This window comes from Podarcis erhardii (assembly GCF_964252035.2).
Source record: "Podarcis erhardii genome assembly, chromosome: 10".
NCBI classification, from domain to species: domain Eukaryota; kingdom Metazoa; phylum Chordata; class Lepidosauria; order Squamata; family Lacertidae; genus Podarcis; species Podarcis erhardii.
In genome coordinates, this window is record NC_138500.1 from 17,369,364 (window position 1) to 17,389,873 (window position 20,510).

Here is a 20,510-nt window from a genome sequence, read left to right on the forward strand (position 1 = left end):
TTCTGGAATCTGTAAAAATATTCAAAATGTCCTTGCGGAAATCATTTGTTGCTACTTGCTGTCTCCCACTCAGCCCCTGCTTTGCGTAACCTGAACCCTCCAGTAGAGGCTGAGGCTGTGGACACTCTTCCTTTTAATCTGTATTCAGGCTGAGCACTGTGCACATGGCGCCATGTTCCACTCAGAACACCCAGCTTCATTGGGTTAACAGATGCCTCCACATATTTCATTTATTATTTTGTTTCTGAGCATGTGTTCTCATTTCAATACTGAAAAAAAGGTTTGCATACCTCTTAGGCTTCCTTTTCGTATTTCTAACATTTACTGATCTAACAAAGAGGTGAAGTTTTTTGATTGAAGATTGCAATAGGCCTCTGCATTCCTTTATTGGAACGCGAAGAAGAAGAAGAAGAAAGCTAATTTTTTTCCTGTGAAAGCAATGCTGCTTAGTCCACAATGAAACTGCAGGTATAGCAAAGGACATTGTGCTGAAAGTTACTGATAAAAAGTTGGTCATAGGTTATTTATCCCGTGAAAGCAATGCTGCTAAGTCAACAATGAAAACTGCGGGGCATCAAAGGACATTCTGCTGAAAATTACTGATATAAAGTTGGCCATAGGTTTCCCCACCCTTCTCTCTCATTTCTTCAGAGTATTTAGGCACTCCCCTCCTATCGTGCCAACAGAAGTCATTTTATTGGAAACACAACCTTCATTTTTCTCACTCGAGTTTTTCCTTTTGCCACAAGACTGTTGATCAGTTTCAGCCTGCAGCCAAGAACTGAACAAGCACAGAAGCCGAAAATGGCACTTAGCAAAGACCGTGGCATTACAATGAATGATGGGAACAAAATCCCCGTATTGGGGTTTGGAACCTATACCCCAGACAGTGTAAGTACAACATTTAACTCTCAGATTGTTGTAACTTGTTTTTGAAGAGCAAAATGCCTGCCAGCTGCTGGGTGCTTCATACACTGCAAAGCACAGTACTGCTTCTCATTCAACAAGGGTCCTGAGCCAGCAGATTCAGAAGCAAATAATGTTTTGTGCAAGACTTGGATGGTTTACAGTTTACAGTGTGAATTTCTGCAGGGTTCAACGTCCCCAGTGCGAAATTTCTAGTGATATTTTAAAAAATATTTCTATAGAACCATAAATGCCCACTATTAGTTTTGTTAAGAGTAACAATATTATCCAAAATTACCAGCCATTAGCTAACTATTCTGGACACTAACAATAAATATAGAATCAATTCTTTATCCAAACCATCTTCATTTGGTCCATATCACCAGCAACGCAAATGAAGGAATCAATGTACCTTCTTGTTTTGTAATTAATTTCTAGGAATACCATGAATTTACCAAATAAAAGTTACCACTCAGTTTTTCAAAGGAATTTTCCTTTTTCCATTTTTCCAATTCAAATTCATATGTCTGCTCCATTCACATATAAAGCGAGGGTAGAATCTATTTTATACAAAGAGATACATGCTGACGAAGAGACTTCCTCAACAGTGTTCCACTGCTTGAACCAAAATGACTGACGAATTAAGTGATTGCTCATTTTCAATACTGCATGTGAAGAGAGGCTCTGGCAGATTGAACAGATGAGATTACTAGGGGATCCAACGGTCAAGAAGGCGGTTTCTGTATGGGCCGTAGAGGGAAATGAGGGGCAGATGGGGCTCATCCAGCTAGGGAGGTAGCCTGTCTAGGAGAAGGAAAACTCTGCTCTTGAACCTCTGCTGCCTTGTGGGATATCTTCAGGAGAAGAAAAGGAGTAAACCCTACACAAACCTGGGCTGGAGTTCCTAAGACCGTTGGGTGGTGCATTGCATGCCTCCTTCTGGCAACACCTGCAGCCAAGCTGATGCCAAAAGTATTAGTCTGTGTTCCTTTGGATCACATCAGCGAGGATGAGAGAGAGGCCTTTTCATCTGGGCAGCCCAGGACCTCCATACTGACTACACAGGCTACACCCCAGGGAAGTCACTTTGGTGCTGCTAACACAGCAATTTTTACATTCCCCTGGAGGCACACTCCATTGTCTCTAGAGACAGACAGATGCCAACAAGGAGGATGGAGAGGTTCACATCATTAACTTGCTTCTCCCACGGCCATAGCCTTGGATTCCAGCAGAAATCAGGCTTGGCTCCATCTCTCAGCTGCCCAGCCTGCTTTCTGCTTCCAACTCCTGGATCTCTCTCACACACACACCCTAGTTTTTGTCTTTCTAACTACCCACCCATTTGCCCTCTGGCACAGAGCTGCTTCATTTATTTCCTTAACATTCCATACTTAAGGGGCCATTGCCAAGAGACTTGCATACCTATTCCAGCAATTGGTTCCTTCTTATATCCAGAGTTAGAAGGAATTCAGGCATAGAGCCAAAACCCCACTCACATCAAATTTTTACACACACACCATTAAATATTTCATTTTTTCACAATAGTGTGTGTGTGTGTGTGTGTGTTATAACAGTAACACCATCAATATAACATAAAAGTCAAACCAAAACATGGAGTACATTTTATGGTATTGTCAGCTACGAAACGGTAATGTACTGTGCATACATAATAGAGAGCCAGTGTGGTGTAGTGGTTAAGAGCGATAGAACTGGGTTCGCGTCTCCACTCCTCCACATGCAGCTGCTGGGTGACCTTGGGCCAGTCACACTTCTTGAAGTCTCTCAGCCCCACTCACCTCACAGAGTGTTTGTTGTGGGGAAGGAAGGGAAAGGAGAATGTTAACCATTTTGAGACTCCTTCAGGTAGTGATAAAGTGGGATATCAAATCCAAACTCTTCTTCTAATGGGTTCACTAATTAATTAGTACTCTCCATAGAGATACATGTGTTATAGGGGGTTGCAATGACTCTGCTGACTTATTGATGTGATCTTGAAAGTCCTAAAAATTGTCTCTCGTTGCCTGACCATTAATAAATCCATGAATAAATCTGGCATCTTTGGGTCAAGCACTCAGAAATTGCTATTTCCCATACATGTGCATACTATCAGGAGCTCAGCCTACACACGAGTAGGACCCTGGCAGAGACACATGCCTGACTGGCATGTTCCCTCCCTCCTGGTCGATCGTTTGGGAGCTTCAAAAGCTTTCTTCTGCCCGAACATCACAGCCACCGATGCCAACCGATGCAGGTACACTTAGGGATCCGCAGAGTTTGCGCAACTTGAGTAACAGACCTCAGCAACTCAACATTTTTGCTAATCTACTTTCTTTAGATATAAACACACATGGAGCACTGCAACATGGCTCCCTCTCTCTCTAGCATCAGACAGAAAAAAGAAAAAGGACAAAGGACAATAGTCCCACTTCACGGAACACAGAAACACAAACATCCTGTCTCTGTCACTTCCCACTCTGTGGAGTCAAAAGACAACAATCCTAGGACTGCAATCATGGAGCAGGAATTCTAACACATATCACGAACACAAGATAAGATTTCATCCTGTTTCCCACGTGGCATCTATCTGGGAACACCCATTTTAATTTCCCATAGTGCCTTGGTGTGTACTGGCGGAGGGATTGTGGGAAATTAAAATGGCAACTCACCACTTTGCAAATTTGATTGGAGCCCTGTTGTCATTGCTGGTCAATGCCACCTTGCCTCATGAAAGAGATCCCACGAGAGGACCCAGGCATCAGCAGGGATGGATCTAGACACATCAAAGAAGCTTTTCAGTATAAAGTGCTGTAAATTTAAACAGGGAAAACAGGTAGAGAAAAACAGGACTCCATTTCGCCTTCTGGTGGCACAATGTTATATCGCACATGCAACACCTACTGTATACGTAAATTGCTTTTTCTTTACGCTTTTTCTTTCTTTTCCTTTGATGTGTTTAGATCCAGCCTAGCTGAGTCCCTGGGACTCAGGTCTAGTTTGAAAATGTCCACCGATACTCAGTGTTACTTACAGGTACCCTCTGATATTAATTTCCCCACTGAAGCAGAGACCTTGACTAACCTTTTCACCTTTTCAACCGGCAGGTTCCAAAAAGTAAGTGTGAGGAGGCTGCAAAGATAGCAATAGAATTTGGCTTCCGTCTTATTGATAGTGCATATGTATACCAGACAGAGGAGCACGTTGGGCGGGCCGTTCGTGCGAAGATTGCAGACGGAACAATAAAAAGGGAAGACATTTTCTACACTGGAAAAGTGAGTGAGTTTGGCATTTTTTTTAAAAAAAGATTACAGTGGTACCTCTGGTTGCGTACTTAATTCGTTCCAGAGGTCCGTTCTTAACCTGAAACCATTCTTAACTTGAGGTACCAATTTAGCGCATGGGGCCTCCCACTGCCAACACACCACTGGTGCGCGATTTTTGTTCTCATCCTGAGGTAAAGTTCTTAACCTGAGGTACTACTTCTGGGTTAGCAGTGTCTGCAACCCGAAGTGTTTGTAACCCGAGGTGCCTGTAACCCGAGGTACCACTGTAAAATATAGTGCCTGCATCATGCTGCAATCTTTGATGAAGGGCAATATATAAATTTCATAAATAAATGGTAAAAATACTGTTTATTAGCAATGATGACTTTAAATTTGCTTTACCTCACCACAGCAATTCAAAATACTCTTCAGAACAATATTTGAGTGTGTCCTTAACACTGTGCACACTGGAATAGTCATCTGCCAGAGCTAAACTGTCCCGAGACCCAAAAACTCTATGGCTGTGTGAAAATATAAATCTCTTTATATTTTTGACAGCTCTGGAGTACTTTCCACCGGCCAGAGCTGGTTCGGAAAAGCGTGGAAGAATCCCTGAAGAAACTCCAGTTTGACTACATGGATCTGTTCTTAATGCACAATCCGTATTCTATGAAGGTAAATAATTATTGATGTCATAATGCAAGTATTGAGTACAATATTTGAATGGGAGGGGAGAGCCTACTAAAAATATTTTTTTTCCCTGAAGGAACATTGGGAATTGTCATTTCCTAGAGATGCTGACAGTTCTCTGCTTTACTATATCTCAATCAAGGAATGATCGCTCCCAGATTTGGGGGGAGAAACCATGCCAGTTAAAGAGAACATCTGCATATACTGATGACATTAACTACATGGGCATCATAAGAAAGAAATCATGTGCAGAGCAGGACTTGGCGATGGAGCGAGGGAAGTAAAAATGGGTTGGAGAGATGGGGAGACAGACCTGTGCAAAGAAAGAAGACAGTTTGTTCTACGCGGCACAGAAAAAATTAAAGCATGTTTGGGTAACCTGTGGCCTTCCAGATGTTGCTCAATTGCAACTCCTATCATCCCTGATCACTGTCCTTGCTGGCTGCAGCTGATGGGACTTGGAGGCCAGCAAAGCCTGAGATCCTCTGATTCCCACCACTGGGTTAAAAGAGACAATACTGAGTTAATATTGCAATGGGGGGATGCTGGTGGAGATGTAGACTAAACCACTGAGGGTCTTTGGCTTGTCGCTCAGAAGGTCGGCGGTTTAAATCCCTGCAATGGAGTGAGTTCCCATTGCTCTGTCCCAGCTTCTGCCAACCTAGCAGTTAGAAATCACACCAGTGCAAGTAGATAAATGAGTGCCATTGCGGCGGGAAAGTAAATGGTGTTTCCGTGTGCTCTGGTTTCCGTCATGGTATTCCGTTGTACCAGAAGAGGTTTAGTCATGCTGGCCACATGACCCGTAAAGCTGTCTGAGGATAAATGCCAGCTATCTCAGTATGGAAGCGAGATGAGCACCGTAAGTCCATAGTCACCTTTGACTGGACTTAACTGTCTAGGGGTCCTTAACCTTTACCTTTACCTAATATTTTCACCATAAGTATTTTTTTCCTGGATAAAGTAAACTTTATCCCTCTTGAATAAACAAGAATGTGAAATGTGGTGCTTGTGAATTTCTAGGCCTGAAATGCACTTATTCCTTCCCCCTCCTTCTTTTCCAGCCTGGACCAGATTTTTATCCCTTGACAGAAGACAAAAAATTGATTATTGACAACGTGGATCTTCGTCAGACATGGGAGGTAGGAAATTAGAAAATCCAGCCCTTGAATCATTCAGATACAGAGCACAGTAGCCTTCCACCAGAGGAGGCATGTCCAGAACAATGACTCACACAATGGCTCCTATGAGATTTGGTGAACTATAAGCCTCCAGTCTTAATCTGGAAAAAAGTGTGGTCCCAGCTATTCAACAAACACCACTCAACAAACATGTCGTGTTTACTTTGCCAGGCAATGGAGGCGTGCAAAGATGCCGGCCTGGTGAGGTCCATCGGAGTGTCCAACTTCACCCGTAAGCAGCTGGAAATGATCCTGAACAAGCCAGGGTTGAAATACAAGCCAGTGATAAACCAGGTCAAGTGTGATTGCTTTTTTAAGGGGTTTGTTCCAAGCACGGTTGAAAGCTTCTTTGTTTAAGCTCTTTTGTGAGAGGACCTTTGTTTTGTTTGGTTATGAGTTGTGGGGTGGACTCCCCTAAATTTTTGGAACCAGTAATGGGTTCTCAGACAAAAGGAAGTGTGGAGAAGTCCATAATGTTTGAAACAAGCATCTCAGGTAGAAGGAGGCCTGCAAGCAGTCAGTGTCAGGATCATCCTACACGCAAGTAGGACTCTGATAGAGACACATGCCCGACTGGCATGTTCTCTCCCTCCTGGTCAGTCGTTCAGGAGCTTCAAGAGCTTTCTCCAGCCCAAACATCACAGAGACTGATATCAAGAGGCGTCAGCACGCTTAGGAACAGCAGAGTGTTAGCAATTCGCATGACAGACTCAGGAGCACAGCATTTTGGCTAAACTACTTTATTTACTTTAATACACTCGGAACATTCTGACTCAGCTCCTTCCTCATCAGCACCAAACTGCAAAGAGAGAGAACAAAGGACAATAGTCCTACATCATGGAACACAGTAATACAAAACATCCCATCTCTGTCACTTCCCACACTGTGGAATGGAAACATACACCGTCATGTGATAAAACCAATCCCATGACTGCAAGTACAGGGCAAGAATCCTAACAGTCAGGGCCCACAAAGCCTCTTGTGGGGACTCTGGAAGTTCTCAAGTGGGGAGAGAAGGGCCTTTGAGTCTGGGCAAAGCTGTTGCACCCAAGCAGCCCTGATTCACTTGGGCCCTGGTGTATATCATGTAACCAGTGAGACCAAGGCAGGCTAGTTCAAGGCATGGAATCAGGTAGCTAAGCAGGTGTGATGGACTGACAATGAGATGTGTGCAGCCGTGATCTCCCCGTAGGAAAGAGACAGTGGTCCAGATAGTCCCACTTAAATCATGGCTTCTCTGTACCCTCTGCCCAGTCCTGAGGCGCTATCTAATTCATATATGGCAGTAGAGGGGGCAAGGGGGTGGGAATACACCCCCCCAGACAATTAGTTCTTACGTTCCCTCCCCATACTTTCTGCCATTGCTGAGCCAAAGTGATGACTTGAAGAAAAGACACTTTTCACATACAAAATGCATTTACACAGAGGATTACAGAAAACTATACCATTACTTCCTTAAATATGAGATAAAACTGCTCCCTTAAATAGAAGCATTGCCACCCAACCCCATCCCACTCCCCACTCCCCTCTTTCCCTGTCTTTTCTTCCCAACCTCACACTGTATGTAACACTAATGTCTCACAACAAATGAAACTAATCTGTAGAAAATGCAACTTGAAAAAAGAGACAATGCACGCATTTTTGTAAACTAAGAAATCTTTAATAAAAATAACAACAACAACTGCCCTCTTTGAAAAGTCTTGTGCCCTTCTACCCCTGATTTTATTTTCTGATGTCTCCACTGCTCAATTTGATTGGAAATTTCAGTTGATTGAGACACTGATAAAGCAGAGTCCCAGATCATCTGCTCAAGTTGATGGAAAGCCAGGAAAATCCCCCATCAGACCCAAGGTTGAGCAGAGAGTACAAAGAAGCTATGATTGTAGTGGGACTAACTGGAACACTGTCTCTGTGGTCCGGGGAGATCACGGCTGCACACATCTCATTGTCAGTCCATCACTCCTGCTTAGCTAGCAGGTTGCATGCCTTTGGGTATAATGGCTCAACAGGGTTGGAGCGACAGGAGATTGAGGGGGAATAAGCCCTGTCCCCCATCTTCGGTTAACACATATTTCATGGGTGAGGAGCATGGCAATGGAAACCACAAATGCAAGAATGGTCCTCTAAAGATTCTGATGCATCAGAAAATACAACACACTTTAAGAATGGTAACAGCTGGATATTTCAAGAAATAATAGCATGGTTCTGCTTTTCTGTCTTTCCTTTATTTCACTGCTTTCTTTGTTTCATCTGAATTCTCACTTTGGGGTTGTGTTGGGGGATTTTGAATCCACAGGTTGAATGCCATCCTTATCGGAACCAAAGCAAGCTGCTGGCCTTCTGCAAGTCAAATGATATCATCCTAGAAGGATATTGTGTCCTGGGATCCCAAAGGGACCCAAAATGGTAAGATATGAAGCCAAAACGTTTGGGGACCACCTCAGTCACCACCTAGGCCCACTATTCCCCAGCATCCAGATCAGCTCTGGATTCTTGGCCCCACAATTACCGGTAATAAAGATCCTCATGGTGGATACCAGCACCAGGGACTTTTCTTTAGTGGTTCCACAATTGGGGAACTCATTCCAGAGAGAGATTTACAAAGCTCTTTTAGACATTCTCAGAAACCTTCCCATTGCTGAAGTGTTTTTTTATATATATAACTGCTTGACTTCTCCAAAACTTATGTTTTTAAATGTTGCAGGCAGGGGGCTATTTAATAATTTCTGCTTCTTAAATTTTGTGCTGTTTTTAAATCATATTTATATTATCTTTAATGGTGCTTTAAGCAGTAGAATGGCAGGAATGAAAGGGCCCTGCACCCGGCCTTGCATTTAAATAATTATAGCATTTCTCTTTTTACATAGCTTGTTATGTGTGTCCAGAATTTTGAATTGTGTTGTTTTTATCTATATTGGAAGCCACTTCTGGGTGGAAACATCCACTCTGAGGAATATATCACAAGCTAGAGAAAGGAGTCTCTGAGCTTAGTGTGAAGGACAGTGTGTGGCGTCCTGTAAGAGTAATAGGCCAGGAATTAACTGGGAGGCTGAAGCTGAGCCAGGAGAAGTGGAAGCTGGGAAAAGACAGCCCACTTAGGTCTCATTCCAGTCAGGAGGGTTGAGATTCTTCTACAAAAAGAGAAGACTCCCAAACCAGTTAAGAGGGCTGTGGAGATCCCTTGGGTCTGTTACTTGGAGTATCTCAGGAGTAGGGTTGTAAAAGGGGTGTGTAACTGACAGGAAGTACCACCTTGTTTAAGAACCAAAGTATTAAGTGGCAACAGCCGTGCAACAACTGAGAAAGAACTGAAGTGAAAGAGCATTATAATCTGAAGTATCCTATGTTTCACCCACTTGTGTCATAAACTTCCTTTGTTTAACAAAATCTTTGTTGTTTATTTGATGAAATCCAAAGTATTAAGTTTTCCCTCACACAAGGGAAAACCCCCACAAGATAATCTGGGGTAGTTTGTAGAAATTCGTGGAATTGGTGTTCTGTGAGGAGGGTACACTATATTTGTAAGTGAGGGCAGGTCCAACGGCGCCAGGGGAAAAAGTGCCGTCGCACCCCCCCCACACACACACAAAAATACTGATTGTACTTCAGCAAAGAAAAAGACCTCTCTTTTGTGCATGGATGCTACCATTTTGGGTACAGAATGATCCACATGCAAAGTATGAGCTTGTGATTTATTGGGGGAAGAGCACTATACTAAAAACTTAAATTAATTCAAATCAACTAACCAACCTTTAAATACAAAACAAAATAAAAAAATTCCTTCCAGTAGCACCTTAAAGACCAACTAAGTTAGTTCTTGGTATGAGCTTTCGTGTGCATGCACACTTCTTCAGATACACTGAAACAGAAGTCACCAGACCCTTCTATATAGTGAGAAGGTGGGGAGGGGTATTACTCAGGAGGGTGGTGAGAATGGGGGATTGGCAGATAGCTGTGATGAGCCTATTGACGACTCTTAACGACTGCAATAGGTCTTACAGGAAAAAGCAAGGGGTGAGAAGGTGAAAAAATGGCTTTGTCATGTATAATGAGATAAGAATCCAATGTCTTTGTTCAGACCAGGTCTCTCCATGTCGTCAACAGGCTCATCACAGCTATCTGCCAATCACCCATTCCCACCACCCTCCTGAGTAATACCCCTCCCCACCTTCTCACTATATAGAAGGGTCTGGTGACTTCTGTTTCAGTGTATCTGAAGAAGTGTGCATGCACACGAAAGCTCATACCAAGAACTAACTTAGTTGGTCTTTAAGGTGCTACTGGAAGGAATTTTTTTATTTTGTTTTGACTATGGCAGACCAACACGGCTACCTATCTGTAACTTTAAATACAAAGATAGCATATACTGGATGGCCCGGCCAATGCTGTATTAATTTTAGAATGAGGTATCTATATTCTGGCCACCAAAAATGCGCACTCTTTCCATGTCCTGCTTGAAGACCCTCTCTTGGTTGCAATCACCAAGACTGGCAGGGATTAAAGGACCCTGCATCCAGCCTTGCATTTAAATTATTATAGCATTTCACTTTTTACATAGCCTGTTCCCTATGTTTCTATTGTTTTCATCTATATTGGAAGCCACTCTAATGATTATTTTTCACAAGTGGGACCAGCAACAAAACTTTGCAATGCTGAGTTCTCTTGTTCTGGCTTCAGTCCAGTGAGCCGTGCCTTCTTCCAGGACACTCCATTACATTTCACCTCCCGCCCCAATGCTCCATATTTTCTCTCCAACAGGTACTCAGGATTCTTTATACACTGAGCAGACACCAACCCCATAGGCTTGTTGGCGCTTTTTTCTTTTCTTTCTTAGTTACCCCGGCACTGTAGCAATAAAAAATTAGCGAGCGCCATCTTCCATGAGGCAGCCCTTCTGATATTTAAAGATGGTTACCACATCACCTGTCCATCTACCCTTCTCCATGCTAAACATTCTTAGCTCCTTCAACCATTCCTCATGTGGCTCAGGTTCCAGATATTTTATCATTCTGTTTGCCCTCCTCTCCACATATTCCAGCTGGTCAATATGCTTCTTAAACTGTGGAGTCCAGAACTGGACACAGTATTCCAGGTAAAGTCTCACCAATGCATAATAGAGTGCTGCTATTACTTCCCTTGATGGGAACACTATACTTTTGCTGAAGCAGCCTAGAATAGCGTTAGCTTCTCTTCCTGCTGCATCACACTGTGAATCATGTTAAGCTTGTGGTCTACAAAGACCCCTAGATCCTTTTCATATATACTGCTGTCAAGCCAAGTGTCCCCCATCCTATATTTGTGTGTATATGTTTGTGCATCTTGACACCAGAAACATACCTTCTCCCCTTGTTGCTCTTCCAACAGGTTAAATCCAGAAGCTCCTCCCCTGCTTGAAGTCCCTCTGTTGGTTTCGATCGCCAAGAAGTACAACAAAAGCCCAGCTCTCGTGGCTATTCGCTACCAACTGCAGCGCGGCCTGGTGGTCATAGTGAAGGCCGACACCAGAGAGCAAATTGAGGAAGACATCCAGGTAAAGCTGCATATATAAATCCATTAAAAAACAATACTGAAAACGCACAACATTTGAACACTGTGAACTCACGGGTCACATAACTCGGCAGTTTAGCTATACACTGCATGAAGGATAAGAATAAGAATAAGAATAAGAATAAGAATAAGAATAAGAATAAGAATAAGAATAATTTATTTATATGCCGTCCATTTGGCTGGGTTTCCCCAGCTACTCTAGGCAGCTCCCAACAGAATGTTAAAAGCACAATAAAACATCAAACATTAAAAACTTCCCTAAATAGGGCTGCCTTCAGATGTCCTTTAAAAGTCAGATAGTTGTTTATTTCCTTCACATCTGATGGGAGGGCATTCCACAGGGTGGGTGCCACTACCAAGAAGGCACTCTGCCTGGTTCCCTGTAACTTGGCTTCTCGCAGCAAGGGAACCGCCAGAAGGCCCTTGGCGCTGGTCCTCAGTGTCCAGGCTGAACGATGGGAGTGGAGACGCTCCTTCAGGTATACCGGGCCGAGGCCATTTAAGGTTTTAAAAGTCAGCACCAACACTTTGAATTTGCTCGGAAATGTACTGGGAGCTAATATGGGCCTTTCAGGACCGGTGTTATATGGTCTCAGCGGCCACTCCCAGTCACCAGTTTAGCTGCCGCATTCTGGATTTGTTTTAGTTTTAGGGTCACCTTCAAAGGTAGCCCTTTAGCAGTAGTCCAAGTGGGAGATAACTAGAGCATGTACCACTCTGGCAAGACAGTCTGCGGGCAGGTAGGGTTTCAGCCTGCATACCAGATGGAGCTGGTAGACAGCTGCCCTGGACAGAGAATTGACCTGTGCCTTCATGGACAGCTGTGACTACTGAAGAAGTACTAGACAATATTTGCTGGGTTGTGACTTCCCTCATCCTTGACCATTGGTCATGATGGCAAAGACTGATGGGGAGTTGGAGTCCATCCACATCTGGGGAGCCACAGTTTCCCCACTCCTGTTCTATTGCAAACCTACATTACTATGCATATAAAATTCCCTCAGTGGGAGAACATCTGGACTGATTCTGTTGAATGAAGGAATTGAACTTTGGAAGGTGGTAGCAAAGTTTGCTTTGGTATCTCTATTGCTGGGAAAAGGTGCACAGCTCTGAGATGCAAAAAGAAGACATGAGTAAAAAGTACCTCAGCATTATTTTTTTCTCCTCCTGACAGGCATTTACTTTCCAGCTGTCTGAGGAGGATATGAAATCCATTGATGGCCTTCACAAAAACATGAGCTATTTAAAATGGGACGTGTAAGTCATATTTATATAGTATGCATATGAATACATAAAAGTGCATCATGCAAGAATTCATACTGAGAGAGCAAAAGGAAGAAAAGATCTGGCATCCATCTCTTCTCTTCATAGAAAATTAGGTGAAACTATAGAAGGAATTACTGTGCATCCTTTGTACCAAAGCCCCATGCAGAGTTGGAGTGGTGGGCAAGTGTATGGACAAATGTCCCTGTCATAGAATTGTAGAGTTGGGAGGGACCACGGGGGTCATCTAGTCCAGCCCCCTGCAATGCAGGAATCTTTTGTCCAGCATGGTGCTCAAACCCATGGCCCTGAGATTAAGAGTTCCATCCTTTACCGACAGAGCTCTCCCAGTAGTTTTTGGCCCTAGACAGTCTTGAAAAAGTCCAATTTCTGGCAAAATGTAATGTTTGTGGTGGACTTCTTAACTCCCCATAATTTAGGTAAACGTAAAGGTAAAGGTACCCCTGCCTGTAGGGGCCAGTCGTGTCTGACTCTAGGGTTGTGCGCCCATCTCACTTAAGAGGCCGGGGACCAGTGCTGTCCGGAGTCACTTCCGGGTCACGTGGCTAGCGTGACAAAGCTGCTCTGGCGAGCCAGCACCAGCGCAGCACATGGAAACGCCATTTACCTTCCCACAATAAAGCGGTACCTATTTATCTACTTGCACTTAGAGGTGCTTTCGAACTGCTAGGTGGGCAGGAGCTGGAACCAAAAGATGGGAACTCACCCCGGCGCGGGGATTCGAACCGCCGACCATGCGATCGGCAAGCCCTAGGCACTGAGGTTTTACCCACAGCACCACCCGCGTCCCAATCCCCATAATTTACCCCATGGCAATTCAGGATCTTTTTCCACTGTGAAAAGCAAGTTGTAGCTTTGCTGCTCACCCGACAGTTGCTCTGTGCTTTGAAACCAGGCTTCCAAATACCCTTGAGACCACTGCCATACAATGATGTGCAGACATTCCCAGGAGCATTTGATGGGGGAAATATGGCTGCCTCATGCATTACTGCCAGTAAGGGACTCCCAAAACAGCATTTGTCCTTCTGCCCCTACCTGAAAGTCTCAAAAAGACGCCGGGGAAGAGGGGAGAGACCTTTGACCCAACCCTTTGGTACCACTTTGATCAGCAACCAGGGCTGTATTCATCATCTAGGGGTTAATTTCTCCAGTGAGAAGACGGACATATGACCATCCCGATATTGCAAATGGTGGACCATTTTTACTTTCAGCCTCCCAGATTTTCAGCAGGGTGGGCATTTGATGGCAAACTTGGGGAGTTTACAATGCACTGTGTGAAATGGTCTCATGAGGCAATGGCTGGCGACAGATCAATTTGTGTTGCTTGTGCATCTTCCCCACCCTGAGTGTTGACTCTATTTTCTTTTGTTTCAGATACGCTGATCACCCACAGTATTACCCACCAGATGTGGAATAAGGACTCGTCTCCCATCTCTAATTTATCCCCTTCTGAACCTGGGTCCTTTTGCATGGAAAACACTGGGCAAATCTGTGAATATCAGTTCCTCCCAGCATCTCATTTTCCACTCTTCAGTTCCTCACATTGCCATATCAGTTTGGGATGAAAAGAAAATCCCTTGAAAATTCATCATTGCAAATTTCTCCTACCATACACATTTTCCTTTGTACTTTTGGCGAAAATAAAGCATGTTTGCATGGTGTTTTCACTGATATATGCTCTTTAATGAATACTTTACAGTGGTACCTCAGGTTGCAAACTGTCAGGGACGCAGCGGGAGCGCAGGGAGGGGAGGAGATGGAGAGCGAGGGGGAGCAATCCGAGGGCAGTGTAGGAGAAGATGACAGTAGCCCGAGAGATTCCATGAGCCTCTCCAGCGAATCGGAAGATTCACAGAAGGGGGCGCCGGTGGCCAGGGCAAGGGGGGCCCCAAGGGGGACACCCCAGAAGCAAGGGGCCAGCGGGGACTCCCAGAGCAGCAGTTGGAAATCAGGACCAGCTTCCCCACCAGAGCGTAGTGGGGGGGAGGAGTCCCAGGCATTGGGGCCAGCGTATTCACCACCAGCGAGAGAAGATGAGTCAGGATTGACCACGCCTCCATCGGAGAGCGAGGGAACGGTCAAGAGGAAGGTTGCCGGCTGGGCGCGCGCGCCAAGTTCAAATGTACAGGCGAGCGGCACAGCAGGTAGCCCGGATAGGGAACCAGGTCCTAAAGCCCACCGGAAGGAGGGGCAAGAATCAGGGGGGTCAGCGTCAGAAGAGTCCAGAAAAGGTGAAACCCCAGCGGGCAGGAGGGCCCAGAGGAGGAAGGAGCTAAGGAAGAGGTGGAGCAAGGCTAGAGTCTTAAACTGGTGTGGGAGGGGAGGAGACTCAGACAGAGCTTCGCCGGTCTAGGGTTTAAGACGTAGGGCTGCGCGCTACGGCTTTGAAATGGAAACTGAACTTCAATAAAGACTTTTGTACATAACCACAGCCGGGCGTTGGTCCTCTGTGAGCTGGGACCTAAGGGCGGCTCTGACAGTAAGCTCTGTCTCCTTAAAACCTTCGCAGCGTGAGGGACGCAGCGAGGGACAAAGCTTGGTGCTTTGCTAGCTCACGAAGATCGGAAAGGATGAGTACCGATGAAAGAGTGACAGCCTTGCAAGAAGCAGTCACAAGGCTTAACATGGAAATAGCAGCATCCAGAAAGAGAGAGGATGACGCAGCCGCTGCCTGCCGGGATCTGCAAACCAGGTTGGAAGTCTTGACCAAACAGGGGCTACCGGGTGCCAGACCAGAGGGGATTGGTCTAGGAAAGAGGGGAGGCAGCCTCGTGTCTCATTTCGATGGGAGCCTGCAGCAGTATCCTAACTTCAGAGCAGACGTAGTTTTCGCGCTCAAGTTGCTGCAGAAGGACTTTAGAGATGAGGAGGAGAAAGTGGGCTTCATACTGACTCATCTCCATGGGGAAGCTAAAGCGTGGCTGCGCAATCTATGGCGCGATAATGACCCAGCCCTCCAAAATGCGGATGCCTTTATTAAGGCGATGGACGCTTGCTTTTTATCAGCGGTAGATGTAGATGTGGCCAGAAGAGTGTCCCCAGAGGCTGCACAAGCACACTGCAGCCTCAGCAACAGTAACAGAAGCAGTTCAGCAGGGAGAACCACTGCAGGGAAACGACGGAGTCTGGCTGGAAGCGGAGGCACTGGGGCCCAGCCAGACGAGTCAGTGAAGCAGTCCCCAGGAATCTTACAGCCCACAGACCCCCTCCCACCCAAACCAGTGGTGCAGCTCACCGCATCACTCCAGCTTCCCAATGGGCTCACCATGGAAGTCCCCATTACCATTGACTCGGGTAGTAATGCGGACTTTATAGGAGTGGATTTTCTCAAGCAACATAACGTAGCGCTCCTACCAGCCACGATGCCCCTGAAAGTGGTCACGGTCGATGGCAGGGAGTTATTGGGAGGACAAGTGGTACAGCAAACACCGCCAATGGTGATGCACATTGGAAATCACCACGAAGTCATCAGCTTCAACGTCACCCACCTGTCAGACACGCCCATAGTATTGGGCATGAGTTGGCTGGACAGACACAGCCCGGCATTGGCATGGTACCAGCGTCAATTGACCTTCTGCTCCTCCTACTGCGCAGAACACTGCATCCTCGCTAACCAGGAAGATGAGGGGCACGAGGATGGACCACAGCTACACTTAGGCATGTTGCAAGCGGTACCCGACAAGTACAAAGAGTTTTTGGAGGTCTTCTGCGAGAAGGAGGCGGACAAGCTGCCTCCCCACAGGCCCTACGACTGCAAGATTGACCTCCTGCCGGGGGCGACGCTGCCGACCGGGAAACTGTATTCCATGTCTGAGGATGAACTGCAGGAACTCAGGGAGTTCATAGATCACAACTTGAAGTGGGGATTCATCCGAGAATCCAAAGCAGTGGGGGGCAGTCCTGTGTTCTTCGTGAAGAAAAAAGACACGCCCCAAAAGAGGCTGGTAGTTGATTATAGAATTTTAAATTCGAAAACCAAGCCCACGGCGTTCCCCATGCCCAAGATCGACGACCTGCTCGCGACGGTGAGGAAGGGACGCATCTTCACCAAGTTGGATCTACGAGGGGCGTACAACCTTATACGCATGCGGGAGGGCGACGAGTGGAAGACGGCCATGTTTACGCCCCTAGGCACCTATGAATATAGAGTTATGCCGTTTGGTTTACAAAATGGTTCCCACTGTTTTCAAGCCTTCATGCACCACGTCTTAGCGGGACTCCTCTACAAGAAGTGCGTCTGCTTCCTGGACGACATCCTGATCTTCTCGGAATCACAGGAGGCTCACGAGAGGGACGTCAAGGACGTTCTGCAGAGACTACGGGAGCACAGACTTTACGCCAAACTGGAGAAGTGCCAGTTTGACATGACGGAGGTGGATTTCCTGGGCTACAAGCTATCCGACAAGGGACTTGCCATGGACAGCGCCAAGGTCCGCTCTGTGTTGGACTGGAAGAGCCCGCGCAATCGGAAGGAGGTCCAGAAATTCGTCGGCTTTGCCAACTTTTACCGCAAGTTTATCAAGGGATTCGCCATGCAAACAGCGGCCATCACGGACACCCTCAGCTCCAAGAAGAAGAAGTTCATCTGGACGGAGCAGGCGGAGCGGTCCTTTCAGACGCTCAAACGTCTCTTCGTGTCCGAAGAGCAGCTGCTGCACGTAAACCCCAGCAAACCAATGAGGGTTGAAACGGACGCCTCAGACAGAGCCGTGGGGGCAGTCCTGTTGCAGCGAGACCCGCAAGGGGACTGGAGGCCGTGTGCTTTCTACTCCAGGAAACTCAGCAAGTCAGAGCAGAACTACACCATCTGGGACAGGGAGCTGCTGGCCATCCATGCAGCCTTCAAGGCGTGGCGGCACTTCCTCATCGGAGACAAACACACAGTGCAGGTCCACACGGACCATAAGAACCTGGAGCACTGGCGCACGGCGAAGTTCCTGAATCAGAGACACATCCGCTGGGCGGAGTTCTTTGCGGATTTCGACTTCAGGATAGAATACATCCCGGGAGACAACAACGTCATGGCGGATGCGCTATCCAGGAAGCCGCAGTATCTCGAGGAAGAGGCACCGGCGGCGGCCAAGCACATTTTCGCACTGAAAGCGTGGGCATGCGCCTCAGCCACAGTGGACCTGGACGCGGTACGTCGCGCGCTGCAGACAGACTCCTTCGCACGATCCAAAATGGAGGAGGTGCGAAACGGCACAGCGAAGGACGACGAGTTCCAGATACGCGACGGACTGCTCATCAGAAAAGGGGCCCTCTACGTGCCAGGAGACGACCTCCGCGCGAAAGTACTGCAGCAGTTACACGACGCGCCCAGCGCGGGGCACTTCGGCAAAGACAAGACGGTGGAATTAGTAGCCAGAGACTTTTGGTGGCCCAAGATGAGGGGAGAAGTCGCGGATTACATCACGAGGTGCGACACATGCCAAAGGGCCAAGCCAGTACACAGGCCGCCGGCGGGACTGCTGGAACCGCTACAGACACCGCTCGAACCGTGGGAGAGGGTGGCCCTGGACTGCCCAGCTCGCGGATCTGCCCAGCTCGCAGGGCAAAACAGCAGTACTCGTGGTTGTGGACATGTTCACCAAGATGGCCCACTTCATTCCTTGCGCGAAGGTGGCCACAGCGGAACAGACCGCCAAGCTGTTCATAGACCACGTGTTCAAGGTGCACGGTCTACCACGGTCTATCCTGTCCGACCGGGGGCGCCAGTTCATCTCGAACTTCTGGCAGAAGTTGATGGGCATCCTGAACGTCAAGATCAACCTAGCGTCGGCAAGACACCCGCAGACCAACGGACAAGCGGAGAGGGTCAACGCCATCATGCAGCAGTACCTGAGATGCTACGCGAATCAACAGCCCTCGACATGGGTGGACTACCTACCGCTGGCCGAGTTCGCCTACAACAACACGAAGCATGTGTCCACGGGGGTGACACCGTTCTTCGCCAACAATGGGCGGCATCCCAGAACCTTCCCGGGATTAGAGAGAGTGGGGGAGGGGGAGCCACAGGGAGCAGAGGCCTTGGCAACGGAGTTACAGGAGGTCCACGAGCAACTCCGGAGGCAGTTAGAGCTAGCAAAACACGCCTACAAAATGCAGGCAGACAGACACAGGAGAGTTGGGGAAGACATACAGGTGGGAGACTGGGTCTGGTTAGCAGCCCAGGCAGTGCCGGCCAGATCATTAGCTAAGAAGAAGCTCGGACACAAGCAGCTAGGGCCTTACCAAGTCGAGGCAGAGATCAATCCAGTGGCCTTCCGGTTGACACTCCCGGAGGGATCCAGAATGCACCCAGTCTTTCATAGATCAGTGCTCACGCCCTACAAGGCACCTCACAGGTTTCAGGCGCCAGAGACAGCACCAGACCCGCTCAGGGAAGCGCCCACGAAGGGGGTGTCGCCGAGGGTGGAGCCACTCAACGAGGCCACAGAGATTTTAGACTCGAGATGGGGGGAGGAAGGGATTGAATATCTCCTCGCCAGGGAAGACACCCCGGCCAGCGCCAACAGGTGGGTACCGGACTATGCCGTGGAGGAGCAATTCCTCAAAGACAAATTCCATGCACTTTTCCCACACAGACCCATGCCGGCAGATTATTTTGATGAATATCTTTTCACACCCACACTCTCAGCCAGCACGTTTCAGGGGTTCTCATCAGCTGAGGAAACGGCGCCAGAGACTACCTCTCCGGAGGGATCGATCTCAGGCTTTGGTACGGACTGCTCTTATTGGTGGGACACTCAACCCGAGGAGGAGTGGCACAGGGAACTGCTAAGAGGGCCCTGGCACGCAGCCTCACCCGAGGAGACGGGGGGACAGGAGGGCATGGACGGGTTGGGGGAGGACCCTGGGTTTGAGCACACCTGCAAAGAAATGGAAGCGGAAGAGATCGACGTCGATGTGCCCATCACGGATTGGCAGCATGCCAGGGGGGAAGAACTGTATCCGGCACTCACCCTCACAGCATTGGAGCACCCGGAACCCACGCCAGAAGAGGGAGAGGGGGGAAGGGGGGGCTTCGAGGGGGGGATGGATGTCAGGGACGCAGCGGGAGCGCAGGGAGGGGAGGAGATGGAGAGCGAGGGGGAGCAATCTGAGGGCAGTGTAGGAGAAGATGACAGTAGCCCGAGAGATTCCATGAGCCTCTCCAGCGAATCGGAAGATTCACAGAAGGGGGCGCCGGTGGCCAGGGCAAGGGGGGCCCCAAGGGGGACACCCCAGAAGCAAGGGGCCAGCGGGGACTCCCAGAGCAGCAGTTGGAAATCAGGACCAGCTTCCCCACCAGAGCGTAGTGGGGGGGAGGAGTCCCAGGCATTGGGGCCAGCGTATTCACCACCAGCGAGAGAAGATGAGTCAGGATTGACCACGCCTCCATCGGAGAGCGAGGGAACGGTCAAGAGGAAGGTTGCCGGCTGGGCGCGCGCGCCAAGTTCAAATGTACAGGCGAGCGGCACAGCAGGTAGCCCGGATAGGGAACCAGGTCCTAAAGCCCACCGGAAGGAGGGGCAAGAATCAGGGGGGTCAGCGTCAGAAGAGTCCAGAAAAGGTGAAACCCCAGCGGGCAGGAGGGCCCAGAGGAGGAAGGAGCTAAGGAAGAGGTGGAGCAAGGCTAGAGTCTTAAACTGGTGTGGAA

The 20,510-nt window shown here is 47.8% G+C and overlaps 1 protein-coding gene across 1 annotated transcript; it reads left to right on the forward strand.

The window, feature by feature from the left end:
• Positions 1-652: 652 nt before the first annotated feature.
• Positions 653-14,539, forward strand: LOC309351935 (aldo-keto reductase family 1 member C3-like). Its single transcript, XM_081880149.1, has 9 exons — positions 653-891; positions 4,008-4,175; positions 4,725-4,841; positions 5,921-5,998; positions 6,209-6,331; positions 8,334-8,443; positions 11,402-11,567; positions 12,759-12,841; positions 14,243-14,539. The coding sequence occupies exons 1-9, from the start codon at positions 805-807 to the stop codon at positions 14,283-14,285; spliced, it is 975 nt and encodes a 324-aa protein (XP_081736275.1). The 5' UTR covers positions 653-804; the 3' UTR covers positions 14,286-14,539.
• The last annotated feature ends 5,971 nt before the right edge of the window (positions 14,540-20,510 follow it).

Bases quoted from the DNA above. Each gene is read 5' to 3' on its own strand.
- LOC309351935 (XM_081880149.1), top strand. From the start codon at position 805: ATGGCACTTAGCAAAGACCGTGGCATTACAATGAATGATGGGAACAAA. The intron at 5,999-6,208 runs GTAGGAAATTAG...TTACTTTGCCAG, and splicing joins ATCTTCGTCAGACATGGGAG to GCAATGGAGGCGTGCAAAGA. The intron at 6,332-8,333 runs GTCAAGTGTGAT...TTGAATCCACAG, and splicing joins ACAAGCCAGTGATAAACCAG to GTTGAATGCCATCCTTATCG.